Raw genomic sequence first — 21,551 nt, forward strand, 5'->3', positions numbered from 1 at the left:
GTTTTTATGAAACTCTTGTGGAGTTCATTTGTGGTGTCATCATTGGGTTGCTGTGAGCGTGGTTACAAATACCTTACACATTTGCCTTGAAGATAAGCCTGGCGTCTCGTGTCAAGCTACCGAGGGGGTGAGCGGGGGCTTCTGAGAAAGCGTCCTTCCTTTCCCTGACGTGGAAACAAGGGTCTCTATTTGGCCTAAGGTACCTACATCAGCCAACCAGGGATCCCAGGTCTAAATATGTGTGTTTGTCCACTGCATGCTAGGCAAAATACACAAGGGTCAGGGCTTTAAATGGACAGGCACCGTCAGTTACTGAGTACCCGCACTTCTTTAATTTGAAAGGGAGAAAGAGCAGTTGTACTTCTCAGCACTGCTGTGATACATATAAAGGAAGAAAACGAGCTCGTCTCAGGTGCAAAGAGGTACTCTTAATAGTGAGTACCTGCTCTTTTATATTTCCATTTAAAGCACTGCAAGAGTCAATTCCATATCATCAGAACTACAGAACATGAAGTGTGCCCAAGGCATCATGTGTGCTGATCTTTATTATTACTCACAATGACTGTGAACCCGAATTTGCTTTTGAGTATTAATTAAGTCTGTTTTCTTGGCAGCAAAGGTCCAGGAGGAGATCGACAATGTGATTGGTGAGAACCGTACTCCAACCTTTGAAGACAGAGGGAAGATGCCATTCACCAAAGCTGTGATTGCCGAGATCCAGCGATGCAGTGATACCGTTCCAATGGGAGGTACTCACGCTGTGACACGTGATACTCCATTTAGGGAGTTTGTCTTACCTAAGGTACCTGCCACTTTTATGTACATGTAAAACCTCCTCCCACTCTGCAAATGCTTGTTTAGGATAATAACAACACATGAACCTTGATTTTTTGGCAATCATGAAAATGTTTAATTTTTGGTTTCGAATCCATCTTTAAATTGCCTTCCAACATAAGCAAAATGTATTTGTCTTGTTTCCTGCGTTTTTTGTTGGAGTGGTTACATAATAAAAGCATAGCATCAAATAGGTAAGTCAGTCAGGCAAACATAATTTTCAATAATCCTTTAATGAATGGAAAAATGGAAAAACAAATGTGCAGGAGCAGAGCGGGGGGGGGGGGGGGCTCATTTAGGTCCATGGCCCCAGCCCTATGGAACTCTATTCCAATCATGGCGCGCAGCACACAAGATCATTGGGCATTCAGAGATCAGATCAAAACCTGACTGTTTTCATCCATCTAGCACACAATGTGGGGGCCTGCTGTGCTCTTGTCCCATGGGCTTTTAAAAACAGATAATATATGGCTGTCATTCCATCTGGCTAGCAACACTTGTCACCACGGCCACCCGTCCTCGAGCGCTGGGACTCCCCGCTGTTGGGGCAGCCATGCGCTATACAAGAACATCTAACATAACATAAAAGAAGCAACCTGTCCAGAAATGCAAATAATATATTGCTGATTTTTATGTAATCCCTCTTAATATAGAAAGAACGAGATTTCACAATAATTTTCCTCAATTGATTCCTGATAACAGTTGCAAGCTGCTTTATTATAATGGTCTATAATATATATTCACCTGACTCTGGCAAGTTTTCTTCATAGTTTCAAGAGATAGTACTCCAAACACAGTTGCTTTTCCACATGCTTTCCCTTTCCATTACTCTGAGTGTTATCTGTTTTCGTGTTGCTACTTTGTAAACGCACTATTTAATTCTTCAGTAAAGATGGAGACTACCGGTAGATAAACGCAAGCTGTTTATTAGCTGTAACAAAGAACGAGCTGTTAGTAGTGGCACAGTCTGTCTCCAACTCTCCACTCTCAACTACCCTACATGTGGAACCATCAAATACCCATGCCAAGGTTCCACCATGAGTTTGAGGCTGCATGCACATACATAGATCACAACATGGCTCTTTCCTTTTGCAAAAATGCTTTTCTTTGATATACATTCAAACAAATATAATGTACAGAAGGTTATACAAATAAATATCACCTACATACAGAAAGTAATTCAAATAGATACACATTACACCTACTACAAAACACCCCAAGGTGCCCCTAAAAGAAAGTTACAAGATAACTATTATAATAGTAAAAAACAATAATGATTTGGAAAATCAAAAACCTAAACAATTGATAGTGATAAAATTGATGTGAGTCAAAAGATCATAAAAATCAAACTTGAAGCCTTTTCTAGACTGGATATTACCTCTGAACCTTACAGGTACCTTAATTTAGCTAGTTCTACGTCTCAGACCAAGTTCTTGTTCTGACTGGCTTAAATAACATTTTGGCCATGTGAACCTGCATCCCCTGTGCTCTTCACTAATCTTGATTCAAGAACCAAAAACCTTTCTTCTTCCAACTTGTTTTTAGCAATCTCCACTCTCACCAAACTTTTACTGCTTCACCATTGGCCACCTACTACTTTCACAATGCTAACTTTCACCTTTGTGACCATGACAGGAACACCAAACCTGGTTGTCCCTTTAGACACATGTATAGGTTTACACACACTAACCATATCACCAAACTTGAAATTGGAGAGAGGCATTGTTCCATGACACTCGAGCCCTGACGCACAAAGGAGGAAGATGATTTATGGGGCACTACACCGCCCGAAAAGAGATTTATGACCCATGAAAACATTGACACAGGAGGCCATACTTCTTGCTACTTAAAATTCGCACAAGTTTGGAAAGCACAACCCTGATGAAGTCCACAGAGGATGAAATGTGTTGGCTGGACTGACTGGAAAATTTCATACATTGAAAAATCGATAAAAGTTGGATACTAGATGCATTCTTAAGACTCCTGACAACTGAATCTGACTTCTTGTTCATCATTGTTATATTTTTTTAATTGGATTGCCTGAATTTGGGCCGGAAAAAAAACAATATAGTGGACGCTCTTTTTCTAATTGTTGTGGTGTAAATTGAATAGTTGTGGCTTCTAGGCAGCAGGGCCATGAAAAGTTGAACGTAGGATCAATGATGTACAACAGTGGTGCCTACACTGCTTTTTTTTTTTTTTTTGTATGTTTAAAATTCGATGGCCTAACTCTGTTTCTATCATCAAAATATTGTTTTTGTTTTTGGTGCCGTCTAGAAACTCTTTCCCTGACATTGTCATCTGACCTTTGTTCTTGTCCATACATCACCAATGTATTCATCCATGCAGGGCAAAAACATGTGGAAGCTCTTTTCCCAGGCAATAATTCGAAAGGAGAGACCCCTGTTGCAACATGAGGAGCAGATTAATCAAACCAAAGCATACTTTTCACTGCATTGGCGATTACACACATTAGCAATTGCCCATTGAATTCACTCCCCCAACACGTGTGCATTTTCTCAGCAAGACCATTCATTTAGGGACGGTATAAAGAACTCTCAAGATACTTTATGCCACTCACACCCAGGAGCACTTTCAACTCTTCTGGAACAAACTGGACCCCATTGTTCGAGACCAATGTAGCCAGAAATCCCTCCTTCAGAAAGACTTCTTTCATAAATTCCATAACTACTGTAGATGTCTCCTCACCTACAAACCTCACTTCAGGCCATTTACTGTAGTAGTTCATCATGAGTCATGACTTGGGAAAATCCAGTTGCTGGCTAATGAGTAGAATGGTCCTACGATGTCAATGCCTATTTGTTCCAAAGATCCAGTGGGTAATTCAATGGGACACAAGGGAGGAGTTCCTAATTTCATTGACTTTTCACAGCTGGAACAAATCATACATTGTTGGACTACTTGATCTATTTTGCGGTTCATTGCCGACCACCAGAAATACAACCTCTCACACCTTTTAGTCATTATAGCCCCTAAGTGACCATCATGGGCACCCACAATGATGGTTTGTCTCAAAGCAATAGGAGGAAGAAACTTGTCAGCCTTTAATAGTAGACCATCCTCCAGAGATAGTCCCTCTTCTACCGTGACAAAAGTTAAAGTCAAAATCAAGTTTTCTCTTCTTTGGCCAACCTGTCTCAATATATTTCATGACCAGGCCAAAAGTGTAATCTTCTTTCAGCACCTTCCGCCAATCCTGCTCCTAAAAAGCTCGAATCCAACTAAAGGTAAATTAATTTATGCCACAATGTAATTCTCCTTGTTGTTCCCATAACTAAATTCCTTATCATCCGTGACAAAATCTGAAGAACATGATAAAAATCAGCACAACCATTTTTCACACCAGGAAAGTATTCTGGTGCAAAGTAGAAATGCAACAATTTAGTCGAGAGACATGTAATGCGTGGTGTAAAACCTTTGGAATTCCTTCCACTCAACTCAAGATATATATCACGGGTTTGTGATCGGTCTGCATGACAAAGCGTTTACCCCACACATAGTTCCTAAATTTCATGACAGCCCACCAACAGACTAACAATTCCATTTTGATCACATAGTATTGTTTGTCCATCAAAACTCGTAATGCATATCTAATAGTCTTTATTTGGGAGTTTTTTTAACTGGCTGAGCACAGCACCCTACCCTGAATTGCTTGCGTCACAAGTAAGGACACACTGCAGCTCTGGGTTGTAAATATTTAAGACTCTGGGTGAGGTCAATTGTTCTTTCACCCACTCAAATACTTCTTGACACTCGTTGCTCCACTCTAAATCAACTCCTCTCCTGACCATACTGGACAATGTTTTCAATTTGGTTGCATAATTTTGTACAACGCTAGAATAAAATTCACATAAGGCAAGTAATGCCTGCTATCCTTCTATCGTCTAAAATATCATCAATGTAACCACAAAGGCCAATGCTGCAGCCTTCATAGGACACAGCTTTTCGATCAGGGGAAATAATATTCTGTTAGGCCACACCTTTTCCAACAGCTCTCTGGTAGCCATAGTTATACGTGCCCTAGAATCCACCAGCATGTTACCATTTAACTTCCTACTAAAATTTCAACATAAGGATCAATGCATTAACTGTGGTCCTCAATCTTTATGTCATCTGTCTTCACCACTAGAACCATGTCCCTCAAATCCCTTCCAATACTTTCTTCATCATTGAGTACACCTTCATTAGTAATGCATGTTATCCTAGACCTGTGACTTTGGCATATCTTGTCTAAATGTCCCTGTTTGTTGCATGTCCTACATACCACAATTTTCACAGGACATTGTATTCCATCTTTATTATGCATATGATTTCCACAGCAGAAACACACATCCTGCTGGGAGAAAAAAGATTTAGGTTTGTCCAGCTGTTTTTTTGTCTTTTTAGAGTTTGTTCACATTTTTGTTCACCACACCCACCTGCTCAGCACTCTTGCAATCCAGTTCCTTTGCTAATACTTGAGAAGTTTGTATACTTTTTGCCATTTTGATTGTTGTCTCTAAAAATGGATTTCCCTGGGATAATATCTGCAAAATACTCAAATTGGCAATCTGCCACCAGCCTTCTGACTGTCGTTATGTATGTATCTACTTCTTCTCCTGCCTGCTGGACTCTTTTGAAAAACCTATGTCTAACGACCACTAAGCTGGGTTGAACATCAAACCTATCCTGTAATTTTTGCACCATATCCTGGTATTCATCCAACTCTTCCTCCCCTACTACTATTTCATCATCAGGAAAATGTTTCAAAAAATCTCTGCCCTCAATGCCTAACAAGCGTAACATAAGGTATTTTTTCCTTTCTGGTCGAAAACGTAGAGCTCCAATGGCACTCAAGTATGTTTCAAAGGCTTCAAACCATTATTTTCAAGCTACTGGTGGATCACCTGGTGTTTGTAGAAATGGGTTGGAGAGCATACAGCTTGAATTTTTCCCAAACCTGGATTAAACTGAAATAGATACTGACATTAAGAAATGTATGGTTTAAGATCAAGTTGAACTGTAGTAGAATTACCCAATTCCCTTTTCTTTAGTGACACCCCCTGTATGAAAATAAATACATTTGTACTGGTCAACCACACACACTAGCCTAACGCTGACGGACTAACACTAGTCATATGGCTGATAGACGAGGAAATGTAATTGTGGTGAAGCTTCTAGTCAATCAAAACATCACAGGAACAGTGTTCCACTGAATTGCAACAAATATAGTTGGAAGTGTGCCAAGTGCCAGCAAGAATATTCTTTTGTTTAAAATAACCACAACAAGCAATTAATCTGTGTGAATCACAGATGCTGTGACCTTTTTTAATATTAGCCTCAGTAGTGCTGAAATACATGCATGGTGTGGGTGTTAACAAGTGCCAATTCAGTTAGTGAACAGCTGCTCAAGTGATACGCATAATCTGAAGTAAGCTGTGAATGTCACCAAGACCACTCCTTCTTTGCAGCCTGAAACTCCCAGCATAACACTGTGATGTGCCTGACAGCTGCCACTGACTCTGCAGCACATTACACAGGACTGGACACTCACTGACAGTTACACTTGCATGCCTCAGGTCCTCTGTTACACTGGATTTCCCTATTCAAAATTCTCGCTCCACGTTCACACTGTGCGTCTCCACGCTACGGTTAAAACTTCTAAATGCGTATCACCACCAAAACCGGTGCTGCATTCCAGAGGTCTTTGTCTGCATTCTACCACCTTCACAACGCCCTCTTGGTCTGACTTACTGACCGCAAATCTGTGAAAACGCTGCACAATGCGAAAAAGATTGTTCCCCATGCCCCGCTATGAAGTCCTGCCCGGTACAAAACCTGGGTTTGGATGCCCCCTCAGGAGTCAATTTAAGTCCTTAACCACTCCTTCTGTAGTCCGTGAGTCAGTGTTAATGGTTCGCTTCCACTTGTTGCCAAGAAAAACCTGTGGTACTTCACAAACAAAGGAGACTACAAGTAGGTATCTGTAAGCTGTTTATAAGCTATAACAACGAGCTCTTAGTAGCGGTGCAGTCCATCTCCAACTCTCCATTCCTAACCACCCTACATGTGGACCTTTCACATAACAATTCTAAGGTTCCACAAGTAGCACGAGGCCTCGTGCACAGACATAGATCAATACACTCTCATTTTCTTCTGAAGATTATTTATTGATTTTATCTCAGAGTAACATTTCTCATACTTTGAGGTCCTCTTCTGAGTCCAGGGAAAGTTGTGCATTCCTTTATAAACTTTCTTAGGACCATTACAATGCAGTTTTCAGTCCAATTTTACCCACTACCCTTTGGAGTGGCTTTATTTGGGACACTGGGAATTCTGTGTGGGATTAAAATATTGCTCATTAAGGGATTTTGAGTAAAAACCTGTGGGAATTGTTGTTTCTTCTCCATTTATCATATGGTCTTGAACAGATTTTCTCCCAGAGATATTGACAGCTTATGGCAGCTGAAGTCCCAGGGTGAAGACTAGAGATCTGCATTGATACATTGGATCACATTATTTGATGGAGTTGAAAAATCCAGTTATTTGCCACAATGGAATTGTCAAAGAACTGGAGTGCAGATATCACTAGTTTAATTAGATGTTGTGTAAACTCCTAGATGAGTGTAGACCTTGTCTCGCAGAAACATTCAGAGAAAGTGAGTAATGATTTCTTGAATCGTGTAAGTTGTAACCACTCTACAAGTGTTTTTTCATCTAAAATTCAACATAAGAATAACATGCAGTTTTTCCTGTGAGTACCACAAGGTCATGGTTTGACTGGACTAATTGTGACTCCTTAATGATGACACGAAAGGATAGCACTTCTGAACTGATAATTCAATACACAGTACACCACCACCACCAGCAGGACCGAAGAAACCGACAGCCATGGTAAGGTCCACGGCCCCCAGCATCCTCTCCTGGAGGCTACACCCACCCCATGCTCTTACGACTGTGTGGCCCAGCAGTTAGTGTTACCGCCAAAACCAGTAGGACACCAGTAACCGACACTCATGGGGAGGACCACAGTCCCCAGCATCTGCTCCTGGAAGCAACACCCACTAAGCGCTCTTAAGCGCTGCATGTTCCCGCGGTCAGTGTTACTGCCACCACCAACAGGATGCCAGGAACTGGCAGCGGGGGGGAGGACAGTGACCCCCAGCATCCTCTCCTGGAGGCCACGCCCACCTTGCGATCTCAGCGCTGCATTGCCCCGTGGCATGGGACGCGCCCAGGCAAAGCCCGTGCCAAGGGCGGGCCCTTCCATGCCCATCGCAGCCCAGAGGAGGCTGGGCTAAGCCACCTCCTTGGTTTTCAGGCTTAAGGTGATGGAATTAAAAAGTGGATACCACCACCAAGCACCAATCTAGGTACTGTTGCCCTTGACCTTCTTCCTTTTAATAACATAGCAGGTGAAACAGCCAAAAAGCAGTAGGACTGACGCAGTCCCTCTGAAGGGATTACTTCTAATAGGCCTGCTTACTGCCTATCGCAGTTTTGGATGATACTGCTTACCTTTGTAGAATGGGCAAACGGAAGGCCAAGGGCAGTCTAAAATTGGGCTTCTAAGCAAGTTGAAAGGTCTGCAGCGAACTATGTGGTGAACGATATAGATACCCTAATTGAAGAAGCCTACTAAGTGATCAGAATAAGCCATTTAAAGCATGCCAGAAAGTGGCAGACATTTTTTTGAAAAGGATCATTCTGAAAAATATCCGGGTCAAGCTCCCAGCCTCTAGCGATACTGCTATGTGCTCAGTGCATTCCAGCAACACAAGTAACAGGAAGCAGCTGGAGCCCATCCCCCTCACCCTCTGGAACTGGTCACACAAACCCTAACGTCGAGGTAAGAGTAGCCCCGGATATTGTATGCACAAATTAGTTAGACCCTCTTGTTGCTAGCACTGAAGTTACTGTCAGCAGGAGATCGTAGTTGCCCCCATGAGGCAGAGACGAAGAGGAGGAAGGGGAATAATTTAACAAAAGCGGACACCAGTACCCTTCATAGTGAATTGAGTGACCTCAAAAAAACTGTTAATGAATTAACTCTAGAGGTACTTTCTCTGAGAATGACTGTGGGGTCTCTCATAGATCAGCTTAGCAGAATAAGCTTAAGCACAAATAGAGGGAGGCAAATGGGCAATATTACTTACCAGCAGAGTAATGATTGGGTGGACAAGGGTGATGGAAATAGTAGCTCAGGGATTGTTACACAATATATAATTTTAGCCCCCCAAAAACAACAGAAATTCACATATCCACCAGCAGCATTTAAAAAAACAAATGCCCCAGGCCCTAATTGAAGGGAGGCTGCAGGGAAGAGCACTACATTCTGTAATCCATACGAAGGTCAGCAGAGTCAGGGCAGATTTTGCAGTCAAGGTAGGATGCAAGGGAAAAAACATTCTGGGGGTAGGACTCCCGACTGCAAAGGCTCCGATAGGGGTGCATGGTTTGAATCAATTTCACGAAAGTTCACACACTGACGGTGAAATCCCCAGGTCGTGGAGGAGGGCCATTTACTGCAAATTGTCTAGAGGGGCTAGAAATAGAGTGTTCATGACAAGTGTACCTAAACTGACATGTGCTTCAGGAGAAAAAAACAATGTTTTTATCAATAAAGTCATCCACTGGTTAAGACAGGTAAGGCAATGTCGTTAGATCATAAGATCAAACATAATAACTGTAACACGCTGCTCTATAGATAAGGGATCAGATTACATCATACTCGATCTGGCTGGCCGGGATATAGCGGATGGTCTAGTCAAGGTGGACCTGCGTACCTCACCACCTAAGGGTTCTCTGATCCAGTTTAAATATTCCCTACCAAATCATATCTTGGAAACCGATCTAAAGCATGGGAGACAAACAGATATTACCCACGATAAAACTCTCAAGGGTCAGGCAGACATTTGCAGGGACTGCTTCCCGACTGTGTCAAAAAGAATACACCAAAGGAAGGCTATTATTCTTTTACACCAACTGAGTTAGTACAGCCAGCTTGGTTAAATATGAATAGTGACGCGGAGGGGCAGTCTCATACCTTAATGATCACATCACCAACTACCATGACTTGTTTGACTAGCCAAGAGGAAAGGCAAACTACCTCAAACCCTGAGCCTACTAAGAAACTCAGACTATTGTCCTGGAATCTAGCCGGTCTCAGATCTAAGATTGTCTGTGAAGCATGGGGGAAGTTTGTGGATAGTTATGACATATGTATTTTTCACAAGACTTGGCCCACTGATAAAGTTTTCAGAGTGGTTTTACTAATTGTAGTGTTGAAGCTGTACCGTCCAAAAAGGGTCGTCCTTCAGGTGGTCTTATCATCTGGACCAAAATTAACCTTGGGGTCCGCATTATAAAGTATGATATAAAATCCTCTAATTGAGTGGCCTTGAGCATCCAAGGAATCACTACCAACAGATCAGTGCTCCTGGTAAACATGTACAACAGATTTCCCTCCCAACATCATGACTCCCCCACAATTATTGTCCTAGATGAGTTCTTGGAAAGGGAAGGGCATCACATAACATAGTTCTTGCGGGGGACTTTAACACAACCTTTGAGCCCCTTGAAGTAACTATGAATGTCACCGACGAAGAGGATGTCGAATCGGGCCTCCCACATCTAAGTGAGGTAAAGCAAGCTAAGAACGTGAAGTTAGCATCTCAAGTTGACTCTCTAACCCTTAAATATGGGCTGAGGGCCAGTAATGGGTGTTCTAACTCTTACAAAGAGCCCGGCCGTGCATACAAACAAGATAATTGCCAAACAAGGATCAATTGTATCCTGGTCAATGTAGTCCTTTGGTGCAAGCTGGTGGATATGTGTGTAACTGAGAAACTGGATAGTGATCATGACTCCCTAACCTTAAACTTATTTAAAGTGTTCAATTCCTACCTGCCATGCCCAGAGAGTATTTTATCCACTCCAGGTGTCCTTAGCAATAACAGAAGTAGGGTTAAATGGCTAGAGATTGAGTGTAGAGCTGACACTTTGGCACAAATGTACAACATAGTAGCCTTCTCTATGGTTGACCTGGGCACCCAGGGATCTGAGCTGCAATCTCTGGTGGATATATTTACGAACCTATTAAGTAATGTTAAAAAGTTTTTTTTATAAGGAAGGCAGGGGCAAGAAAATGACCAGAAACAAGAACGAGTGGTTTGACAAGTCCTGTAAGCAAGCTTTAAAATCTTTGATGGGGGCCATCAAAACTGGCCTACGAACTATGGTATCCACAAAAAGGAAAGAATATAAAATTGCCCAAATTGAGGCAAAAAGAAACTGGCACAAAGGCTTCTGGAGAGATTTATTAGTTTTGGTGCAAGCCAAAAATAGCAAACAACTCTGGCACTTGATATCCAAAGGGTCAAAAAAACGTATTCAAAGAAGAAAATGTTCATATACTGTCACAGGTTTGAGAAGACCACTTTGGTCAAATCTATGCTGGACCAAAGGATACTAGTCAAGCTCCCAGTACATACCCTGCTGCAGAATTGGAAATAGATCAACATATCTTTACCATAGAAGAAACTCAGAGAGTAATAGTTACTCTGCAGCTGGGTAAAGCACCAGGTCTCAATAAAATCCCGGGTGACCTCTATCTCTCTGAACCCAAAATTTGGGGTGTGATCTTAAATCACACCTTCAATGCTATTTTGAAGGGAGCAGAAATTCTGGATTCCTGGTTAGATGCAGAGATGGTACCCGCATTTAAAAAAAGGGGATAAAAGTAATCCAGCAAACTATATGCCCATCAGCCTCATCGATATAGCACAGAAAATATTCTTCCGGCATCTGCTGCAGAAACTCCTAGATTGAATGAGGGATGGGACTATACTGTCATCTCTGCAGGCATGATTTAGAGGTAACACAAGCACCATAAACCAAACTGTTTCATTTTTTACTGATCCTATGGAAATATGTAACAATCAAAAAGTATCACTTACATGTGATGTTTGTGGACCTCTGTGCCGCATTTGATCTAGTCCCCTGGGAAAAACTTTGGGCGGCCCTAAATAAAATTGGGATCCTGAGCGATCTTGCAGATCATCATGAGACTCCACAAGGACAACTATGCACCTGTCAGGTGGGGGAGTGAGTGGGGGGGCTGACCGACCAGATCAGGGTAAACAGAGGAGTGTGCCAAAGTTGTGTCCTTGTGCCGACTCTGTTCACCCTCTACATCAATGGCCTGATTAAATCGCTAACAGACTGCAGAGGTGGCCCCCACAAGCTTGCAGGACAAGCAGTGCCTGCGCTATTATTCGCAGACAACACCCTGCTCATTTCCAGAACACAGTTGAGGCTCCAAAATATAGTGGATCGGTTTAGTACAGCCTGCAAGGAAATCGGATTAAAAATTAATACTTCGAAAACAAAATTTATGGCATTCAATCAACACAAGTCTTTTAGGAGGAGAATAAGGGAAGGCTCCACCATATTAGAGGAGGTGAATCAACTGGAGTACCTGGGGGTAAGGCTGACCAGTACACAATCATGGGCCCCCAAATTGTAAAAAGCCAGCTCTCACTTCAACATGTAGGCATTGCCCTAGTACAATTAAATTAAGAAAGTCAATTTACACAGACCACTGGCATAAAGTAACCCAAGTGTATCAAGCTCAGGGCATCGGAGTCACATTTTATGCGGCAGAGCTTTGGGGCCACAAACATGTTGGTTCCCTAGAAAAAACTGAAAACTCATTTGTGAGTTGAGTTCTGTAGCTCCCTCGGAATGCCCCTTTGACACCGATGCATCTGGACCTGGGGCTCAATGCGATGGCTTGGCAATTTGGGCTGGACTGTTCCCATGAGGTCAAGACTGATTTACATATGTTGGGTCTAAACTGGGGTGGCATGGTGAGCATTGGTTAATGCATGAAAATATGCCTCAGCCACAGAAATGAGGAAAAGTAAGTGGCAATCACAAGAACCAATGAAAAGTCAGGAAAGAGAGGCAGCGTGATGTAAGCCCCTTTTAAGTTTATGTTAAAAACAATAGATTTCGCAAGCAAAGCACAAGCACTGTGCAGGCAAAACCTAAAAGTGAGTCACCTCTAAAGAAACATTGCCCATAGACCTGTCTTCCAGTTTACTGACTAACTTCATGGCCTCAAAGGTCAACTGATATTCCACCATTCGTCCTCTCCGGTCAGACTGTTAGGCTTTTTTTGGCTGTCCCAATTTAGGTGTTACGATTTGAAAGCAGTATTTCTCTGTGAAGACATTAAAACGCTGGAACTCAAACCATGGGCCATGAGTCCTGTTTTCTAAACTTTGGAAAACTGCTAAAGGCATGGGGGCAGATTTACAAGCCCCTTGCAACACTTTTATGCCACCATTGCGTAACTTTTGTGACGCAGCGGCATTGTAAACAATGCACACGTTGCAACACATTCACAACATGACGCATCTAGGGAGATGCATCACATTGTAAAGCCCTGTGTCACATTATACCTGCATCAGGTATAATGTATGCCGGGTTCCGACACAAGAAAGCCTCATAAAAGTGACACAGTAAAATCTACAAGATTTCACTGCATCACTTCAACGATGCCACTGCGTCAAAACCTGATGCTTGCTTGAAGCAGGCATAAGGAGTGATGCAGCTCATTAGGAATAGGCATTCCTTAGCATTGCTGGAGTTGCATTGTGCTTGCGACACGACTCCAGCAATGCGTTGCCGGTACGCCAACAGATGTGTGACGCACCTGTCAATCCTAGCGCCACGGTGCACCGCATTGTACATGCGGCGCATCCATGGTGGCGCAAGGGTTTTCTTGCATGACCCAATTGAACTGACTGAGCTCTGATAAAATATAGAGATGAGTCAGTTCTTGTAAATCTGCCCCATGTTTTTCACGCAGCAAACCTTTATTGATAGTGCCAATTGTTGGTTGTCTATTTTTATTGCCTATTACATTATGGAATATGAAAGCTTTGCAAATTCCTAAAACATAACAGTCTTGCAAGTAAGCGTTGTCTTAAAGGTTTTGAATCTCAAGCATAAATCTCCTAGCATATGTTGGTGGAATCAAGCATGAGCTGTGGCCAGAAGGTTTTTCTTTGACTAGGATCACCCCCTATGGGTTTGGATGGCTGTACACATTTGTGCAGTGTTCTTGCACATTATAATGTAAGCCTTAAAGAAGTTAGATAGTGAGATTGTGATATGGCCCTAAACATATGGACAGACACTTACCATGTCTGAAAATTCTTAGGAATATTAACATCCAGTATTTTATTTTTTTTTCATTGTTTTACTGTTTAAAACAATTGTGCCTATTTTGCTCAAAACCTCACTGACTCGTTGTTGAATCTGAATCTAAGAAGATACTTAAAACAGAAGGGAAAAGCAAGCAGACTTTTTTTCATCAAGAGAGGCAGCCGAGCTGACAGTGGGGTTTGTTAGTAATTCTAATCTCGTTTTGGTGCCTCTCTCGGCTAGCATAACTGTTGTTAGATGAATAACTTTGGTATATAGTAATTAAAAACAAAGGAGACTACATTTGATTGGACAAACAAGACTTTTTTTTAGTGTATTTGACTTGTAGTGGGAGCTGAGCCCATCTCTGAGGGTCACGCGTCATATTCGCTACCATGGCGCAAAATTGAGATGTCTCATACGTTGGAAGCAGAGATATATGGTCCCCCAGGTACTTAGGAATGTTGCCAATTTTACCAATCAAGGGTACTGAGGCACATAGAAAAAAAGTGATGTGACAGGATTCAGTGTAAAAGTGAGATACCCTGGTTTCTCAACTGACAAATTATTCAACAGGCCTGAAGCACCTGAGTGTTCAAAAAGGGAGTCTGACTGGCTGCATGACTTGCATCTGGGATCTAGGGCCTTTCATCTCTGTACAGCCCATATTAATGCAACCACACCATTCTGATCCAAAGCCAATACCATCTACATATATTTTAGTAGCAGCCTGTGTGAGTCCTATGGACACACAATTATGCAATTCCAAATCCTAGGACCTAGTTTAATGTGCCCTCACACAAGTGGCAGTGAAGCTACCATACAATACCCAGGAATTGAACCAGTTGCGGAATTTTAGCAAACCTTTCAGGTTTAATTCACAGAGGCAAGCAATGTGATTAGTTCTGAAGGACTTTGGGCTCCTATTCTCTCAAAGCCTTCATCCTTTGTGAACCAAAAATGGCTTTCTTAATTTACAATATTAGACTGCTGCGACATCGCGTACTGTGTTCAAGCCACACAGCCACACAAGCATGCGTTATAGCATCCAACAGCGAGTATTTCAAGTAAACCATCGTAGTCCATAGTAATCCATGTTTATCCAAAATTATTCCACATTAATCTTAAATTCACGATGGAGGCAATGAGATTCCAAACTTCAAATGCAGAATAAATGCCCATCCAGGCCTTTTATTGCAGCACGTTAGAATCCACTTTTGTCCTAGGTTACCATTCAAGTATTCTCCCAATGCAGGTCTGGGAATACACCCTTCTTCAGGGGTAACTGTAGTATGAAAACAAACCATCAGCGTTCTCGAATAATTTGATGGTAATCAAAAATATATTCAAGTGAATTTCCCAAAAAACCTTAAACTCCGTGATGTGAATGCACCAAGACTCAACTGCAAATGTGCCAATTAGACACTAACGTCTGTGCTCCGTTATAACTGAAAATTTGCCAAAACTAGGAAACATATTTAATCTAAAATATGAAGAGTGTTACTTTTGTGTAAGGTCTCCCATGCTAGGCCTTGTTCATGCAAACTAAAAAATTATCCAGAAGTACACTTACAAAACAATTAATACGATCCACTCATTCAACATCTCAGCGCCGTGATCAGCATCGTGACTCCTTCAGCTAATGATCCCGACTGTGCGCCAACGAGACTCATTCTTATTCTTTGGGATCCTGTGCTCTCAAATCCTTCATCCTTTGAGAACCAAAAATGGCGTTCTTTACTTACAAACATAACTGGAGGAGCTTAGTTTGCAGAGTGCGTTGTGTAAGAATCCTCATGCAGTGTGGTCTAAGAATTTCAAACTGACGGGCAGAGACCTCTGGGGTGGGCCTTACTTGATCTTGGAGAAGGAGCATTTATAAAACCTCTGGGGAACAGGGACAAATAGCATCCTCAAAACAGTGTTTTGGATGAAAGAAAACAGAGTGGCACATTGGCGCTCTGTAAAGGGTCATCAGTAAGGACTTTTGTCACTCCTATCCTGGCTCCTGGCTCAGAGTAGTTGTTAGGCGGGGCTAGGGATAGACACTCCATATCCATGTCCCTGTTCCATATTTCTGATAAAGGATCACATGGTAGCTGCGCATAAAATGTTGGCGCTCATGTATTTGATTGCATTTTTAAAAGAGAAAGCCAAACGTAACTGCAATGTTTGATATGTTAAATCTGTTCAGGGATGCATTTTTTATGTTACTATGGTTACCATTCTGGGATTGGAGTACCCACCCGATTCATTTTAATACCCACAGGGTGGTGCAGCATCAAAATGTTGTAACATCACTAGTTAGGTTGAGGTTCTGGACTTTTAAGAGTCCAGAGGTGTCAGGGAAACAACACCCAAAGACCCCTGAGTTCCTTCCTGCCTTGGTGCACAAATAAACAGAGACGCGGGCTTCTCGATGGTGGCGTCAGAGACCAAGATTTATTTACTGCAGGGACACAGAAGTCATAGGAACCACACAAAGGCCGAATCTACGAGACTGTTCAAATTGCAAGAAGTGGGTTGCTCCTTAAATACACAAAATATTTCTTCAGGCAACATTACACGAATATCTTTCATGCCCAACCCGGTATCCCAAACAGACAATTAACATACACCAAACAATAATTAGTCGTAGGTTTTTAGTATTCGATCAAGTCTCTTTGTCAGTTTTCCATTCTTTGACCGATCCTCCCCATCATAAAAATCGTATCCTCCCCATTGTAAAAGCCCAGAAGGAGAGGAGCAGGGCCAGGTGTAAGGGATAGAAAAGTAGGATAAGAGGTGTTTATGGATCATAAACGGGCATGGCTACCGTCTTCGGCCTCTCAATAAGGACAATGGACACGAGAACCAGTATAGCAGGGCTGGCCTCAGGCAGGGGGAGGCAGCTTGATTCTGCTTGGTCACGCAGCGTCAGCTTCCTCGGGCTCGAGCTTACGTGTCCTTAACAAGGTGATTCTGCCGTAGTCATTGCTCGTTCATTGACTATGTGAGGGCAAGAAACAAAATGGGTGCCGTATCTAAAATGGATGCCATGATTTTACAACAGAATGCCCTATTTCTCAGTGAATTCATGCTCGTAGCGCAGCGAAAACACTGTCATGCATTAAATGGATCATTTACGGTTCATTGGTACCAAAATCGTGTCAGTACTACGATACCGAATACACGGGTTCGGATCGCTACAGAACCTCAGACCGTCCTTTTGCCCTTACATAGGCAATAACTTACTCTATGTCAGAGTCCATCTCTATGTTCATCAGGTCACTGATATGTTGCTGGAACATTATTCTATCGAGTGGCGTATCTCCAAAAACAGGTGGTCTTCTTACGCATGTTGAAACACAAAGGCCACATAAGGCAGGACCACACTGAACAATGAGACAGCACGAGAATAAAAATACCAACGCAACACCAGTGACTATCAGAACTTTCCATCCCCACGCAGATAACAGATTCCAGAACCATCCCATTAGTGACCAGTCACCTTCCTCTACATGAATAGAGTCAGAGATTTTGTGTAACTTGGAAATGGCCTTATATACCGTTGGCGCATTATCTGGGATAAAAACACAGCAACTCGATTGGATCATCTTACATACCCCACCTCGATCTGCAAGTAATACATCAAGGACCATATGATTCTGTAACGTCATGAGGCGATCCGCTTGAAGCTCAGCTGTCAGGTTACTAAGGGCACCCGCAGTTTCGGTAATAGTGGATTCAACTACCTGTGTTAGTTGACGTAAGTTTCTACTGTTGGCCATAGGCCCCCAGAACGGAAGGAAACCTTTGAAGAAGTCTCCTGCTTCTTGGCCAGCAGTGTCTTCCTTATTGAAAACACCTCTCACAACTCTAGTTTTGTGGTAATCCGGTGCAGCAGTGTATGTCGGAGGCAACAGTTGAGCGATATAACATGAGCCTGAAAAGTCAGCAGGCAGCCATGTATATGCTCTGTCTTTGCAAACAAAATAGGTGCCCTTAGCAGCTAAGAATGCAGGGGAAGACTGTGACGGGAAAACGTATGTTTCGGTACAGTCACTCTTCCCTAGTCGAGCTTTCGGATTCCTCCCATTTCCTTGCAAACAGACCTGACCTTGGTGGGGTACGACCCAGATCGGAGTCGAGCTCTTACGTTTGTTCTCACCCAAAGTAATGCCATATTCCGTAACATTCCAACCCATGTAAACTCGCAATTCATCCTTGGGAATAAACGGAGTGTTATTGACATCTCTAACCATGTCAGTAATTCCCTTTACCAAGGCTCTATTAGCGGAGTTATACCTAGTGGAACGCGGAGGTCGCGGGGGATAGGTCTCTAGAGCATAGACGAACATGGTCTGAAATGCCCAGAATGATCCATTATAACTAAAGGGCAGAACCAGATAAGGGATACCCTTGTCCATGGTATGTGGTATCAAGCCACACACCCAGCAGTTCGTTGTGTTTACCACTAGTTGGTGTTGGTGCAAGAGCTGAATGAAAGTGTTATTTATAAACTCAGAGCGTCGAGCTTGCTCATGTGCAGGAAAAGGATGGAAAGAATGAAAAGAAACAACAGTCGGAGAAACAGAAACATGGGGAGATACTGTAGATGTAACAGGTGCAAAGATCAATTGAATACCAAAAATAATTCCGCCTACCAGAGTTATTAAAACAATCAGAAATGTCAGAGCACATTGCATTAGGAAACATTTGCTATTCAATATTTCATACAGTTTTGTCTTGCGAGCATTTATGACGTTAGCCCGTCGCAGTTCAGGAAGCTCCATCTTCTACAACCGTTCGCAACGGATGGTTTGTACCTGTTAAAAAATTGCCTCTGTCTACCCTGGGAGTTCCCAAAATAAACCGAAGAAACCGACCTTGTGTCTGGTTCCCTGCAAGTTAAAACAAGGCACACGTTACGACCCTACGGTAACCCAGATGGCAAGGTGAGAGAACCACACAAAGAAAACAAAAAAAGTTATAGAGCAAACTTCCTGACTGAATGGAAATGTGAAAGAGTTTTTTTAAATAGAAAGGTAATTATGCAATGCTATTGTTTTCTAAAATGAGAACGTAGATTGTATCTAAATTTTTCTGGTCTCGTCTGATCTTGAAACAATTGATCTACAGGTACAGTAATGTTCGAATCCTCAGGTGACAAATGTTCACCTTGTACAACACTCTGTTCAGGATTCGAAGGAACAGTTCCTGTTGGGGTATCAGAGTTCTGCGTTTCAGTTCGTTTGTCCGTTATGTACTCTGCATCACTGAAGGGGATGAGCCTAGGAATAGGTTCTGTCTCAGATACACCAAATCCCTGTCTAACCCAGTTGTCGTAGGGGAGTGGGAGAGGGACACGCTTCGTATGGCTAGCGTGCACCCAATTCTTTCTTCCAGCTAGGCGTACAGCAGTTCTTGTGGCCAGGAGCACTTGAAACGGGCCCACGAATCTTGGCTGGAGGTTCCGGGTTCGTTCAAAATTCCGCACCACAACTTGATCACCGGGTTTCAATGTGTGGCCTGGACTCTCTGGCAGTTTAGGCAAGGATTCAAATACCTGTTGATGAATAAGGCTCAATTTAGCAGTCAGGTCAAAAAGGTAATCAATCAACATTGGATATTCGATCTGTTTGAATTCCTTTGGCCTAGGGACTCCCCAAACATTAGCAGGACGACCAAACACAATCTCATATGGGCTAAGCCCTACTCGAGAGTGTACAGTCGCTCTGGTGGACAGTAAAGCTAAAGGCAGTGCGTCTGGCCAAGATAGACCAGTGGAAGCTTGAATTTTAGCAAGTTTCAGCTTCAAGGTACCATTGTACCCTTCAACCAAACCTGCTGACTGTGGGTGATTCGCACTGTGGAATTTCTGGGTGATTCCCAGACCCGCACACACACTCTTCATAACTTTCCCTACAAACTCACTTCCATTGTCCGACCAAACAATCCGTGGCATACCATACCTGGGGAAGTACTCTTTGAGGAGGATTTTGGCAGTAGACATAGCAGTGTTATCCTTTAACGGATACGCCTCAATCCATCTTGAAAAAGCACAGACTACCACTAGGACATATTTAAGATTATTACACCTGTCCATGTGGATACAATCCAACTGAATCACTTCAAAGGGACAAGAAGGGGGAGCAAAGTGACCAACTGGGGTTGGGGTTCCCTTGCCAGGATTATGCATCAGGCATATCATGCAATTTTTCACCACTCTTTCCGCACACTTAGTAATTCCATCGTTGTTCCATACTGGAGCTAACATTTTACAGATCCCTTTCGAACTAATGTGCGCCGCTCCATGCGCCATCGTGACTACCGCAAGTACATACGCATCAGGTAACATCCAACGCTGCTGCTCAGACAAATCAACCCAACATCCACTTGAATCCATTTTACCCGTTTTCTCCTTCCATTCATTCTTCCCATTTTTAGTTGCTTCATTCTGGATTGCCTTCACACTTTCAATCGTATTCTCACACATTCCTGATTCAGCAATCCATCTTGCAGACGTTGCAACGTACATTCGACTCATCATGTCCTTGGCCGTCTCTTTGGCGACCTCATCAGCAAACGCATTCCCACGGCCAACATCATCCGTAATCTTTCGATGTGCACTGCACTTCACAATCGCAACTTCATTCGGTAGGGTCAGAGATTCCAACAGGTCATTGACCAACTGTCCATGTTGGATCTTAGTCCCATGGGACGTGAGAAAACCTCTTTCTTTCCACAGACGTCCAAAACTATGTGCTACGCCGAAGGCGTATTGGCTATCAGTAAACACATTCACTCTCTTTCCCTCAGCTAAAACACACGCTCTTGTTAATGCAATTAATTCTGCAGCTTGGGCAGAATTCTGACTTACTCTTGCGGTCTCAACAATTGTACTCAAAGTCGTAACTGCATACGCGGCCGTCACATCACCATTCTGTAGTTTAAAACATGACCCATCAACGTACAAAGTGCCATCTGGATCTAGTAACGGAGTATCTTTTAAATCAATCCTACCTTTTGTCTCTTCCTCAGTTCTAAAACAACAATCATGGGGCTCTGAATCACTCGACTCTTGAGTAGTGGGCAACAGCGTTGCTGGATTCAATATGTTGCATCGCTTGATCTGAATGTGACTTGCCAAAAGCGTCAGCTCATAGCCTGATAGTCTAGCACTGGTGAGGTGCTGAGTTTTCGATCGATTCATGAGTGTATCCACAGCATGTGGAACCATGACTACTAACATGTTGTTCATGACTAGTCCAGCAGACTGTCGAATAGACACTGCAGCTGCTGCTGTAGCTCTCAAACAACTTGGCAATGCTCTGGCTACTGGATCTAATGTGGATGAGAAATATGCACAAGGTCGCTGTTTGTCACCAAATTGTTGCGTTAAAACACTCAACGCACAACCTTCTCTTTCATGGACATATAAAGTAAATGGCTTACTGTAGTCAGGAGTACCCAACACAGGAGCTGAACACAGCGCATCACGTAAGTCGGAGAAGCTCTGT

At 42.8% G+C, this 21,551-nt stretch overlaps 1 protein-coding gene across 1 annotated transcript in view; it reads left to right on the forward strand.

The window, feature by feature from the left end:
• Window positions 1-21,551, forward strand: part of LOC146798080 (cytochrome P450 2C11-like) — a 764,894-nt gene that overhangs the window by 641,622 nt on the left and 101,721 nt on the right. Inside the window, exon 6 of the mRNA XM_085625295.1 lies at window positions 615-802. Within this exon, the coding sequence (XP_085481421.1) occupies window positions 615-802 (188 nt within the window). The remainder of the gene's footprint in view (window positions 1-614; window positions 803-21,551) is intronic.

Source organism: Triturus cristatus, chromosome 9, assembly GCF_964204655.1.
Source record: "Triturus cristatus chromosome 9, aTriCri1.1, whole genome shotgun sequence".
NCBI lineage: Eukaryota > Metazoa > Chordata > Amphibia > Caudata > Salamandridae > Triturus > Triturus cristatus.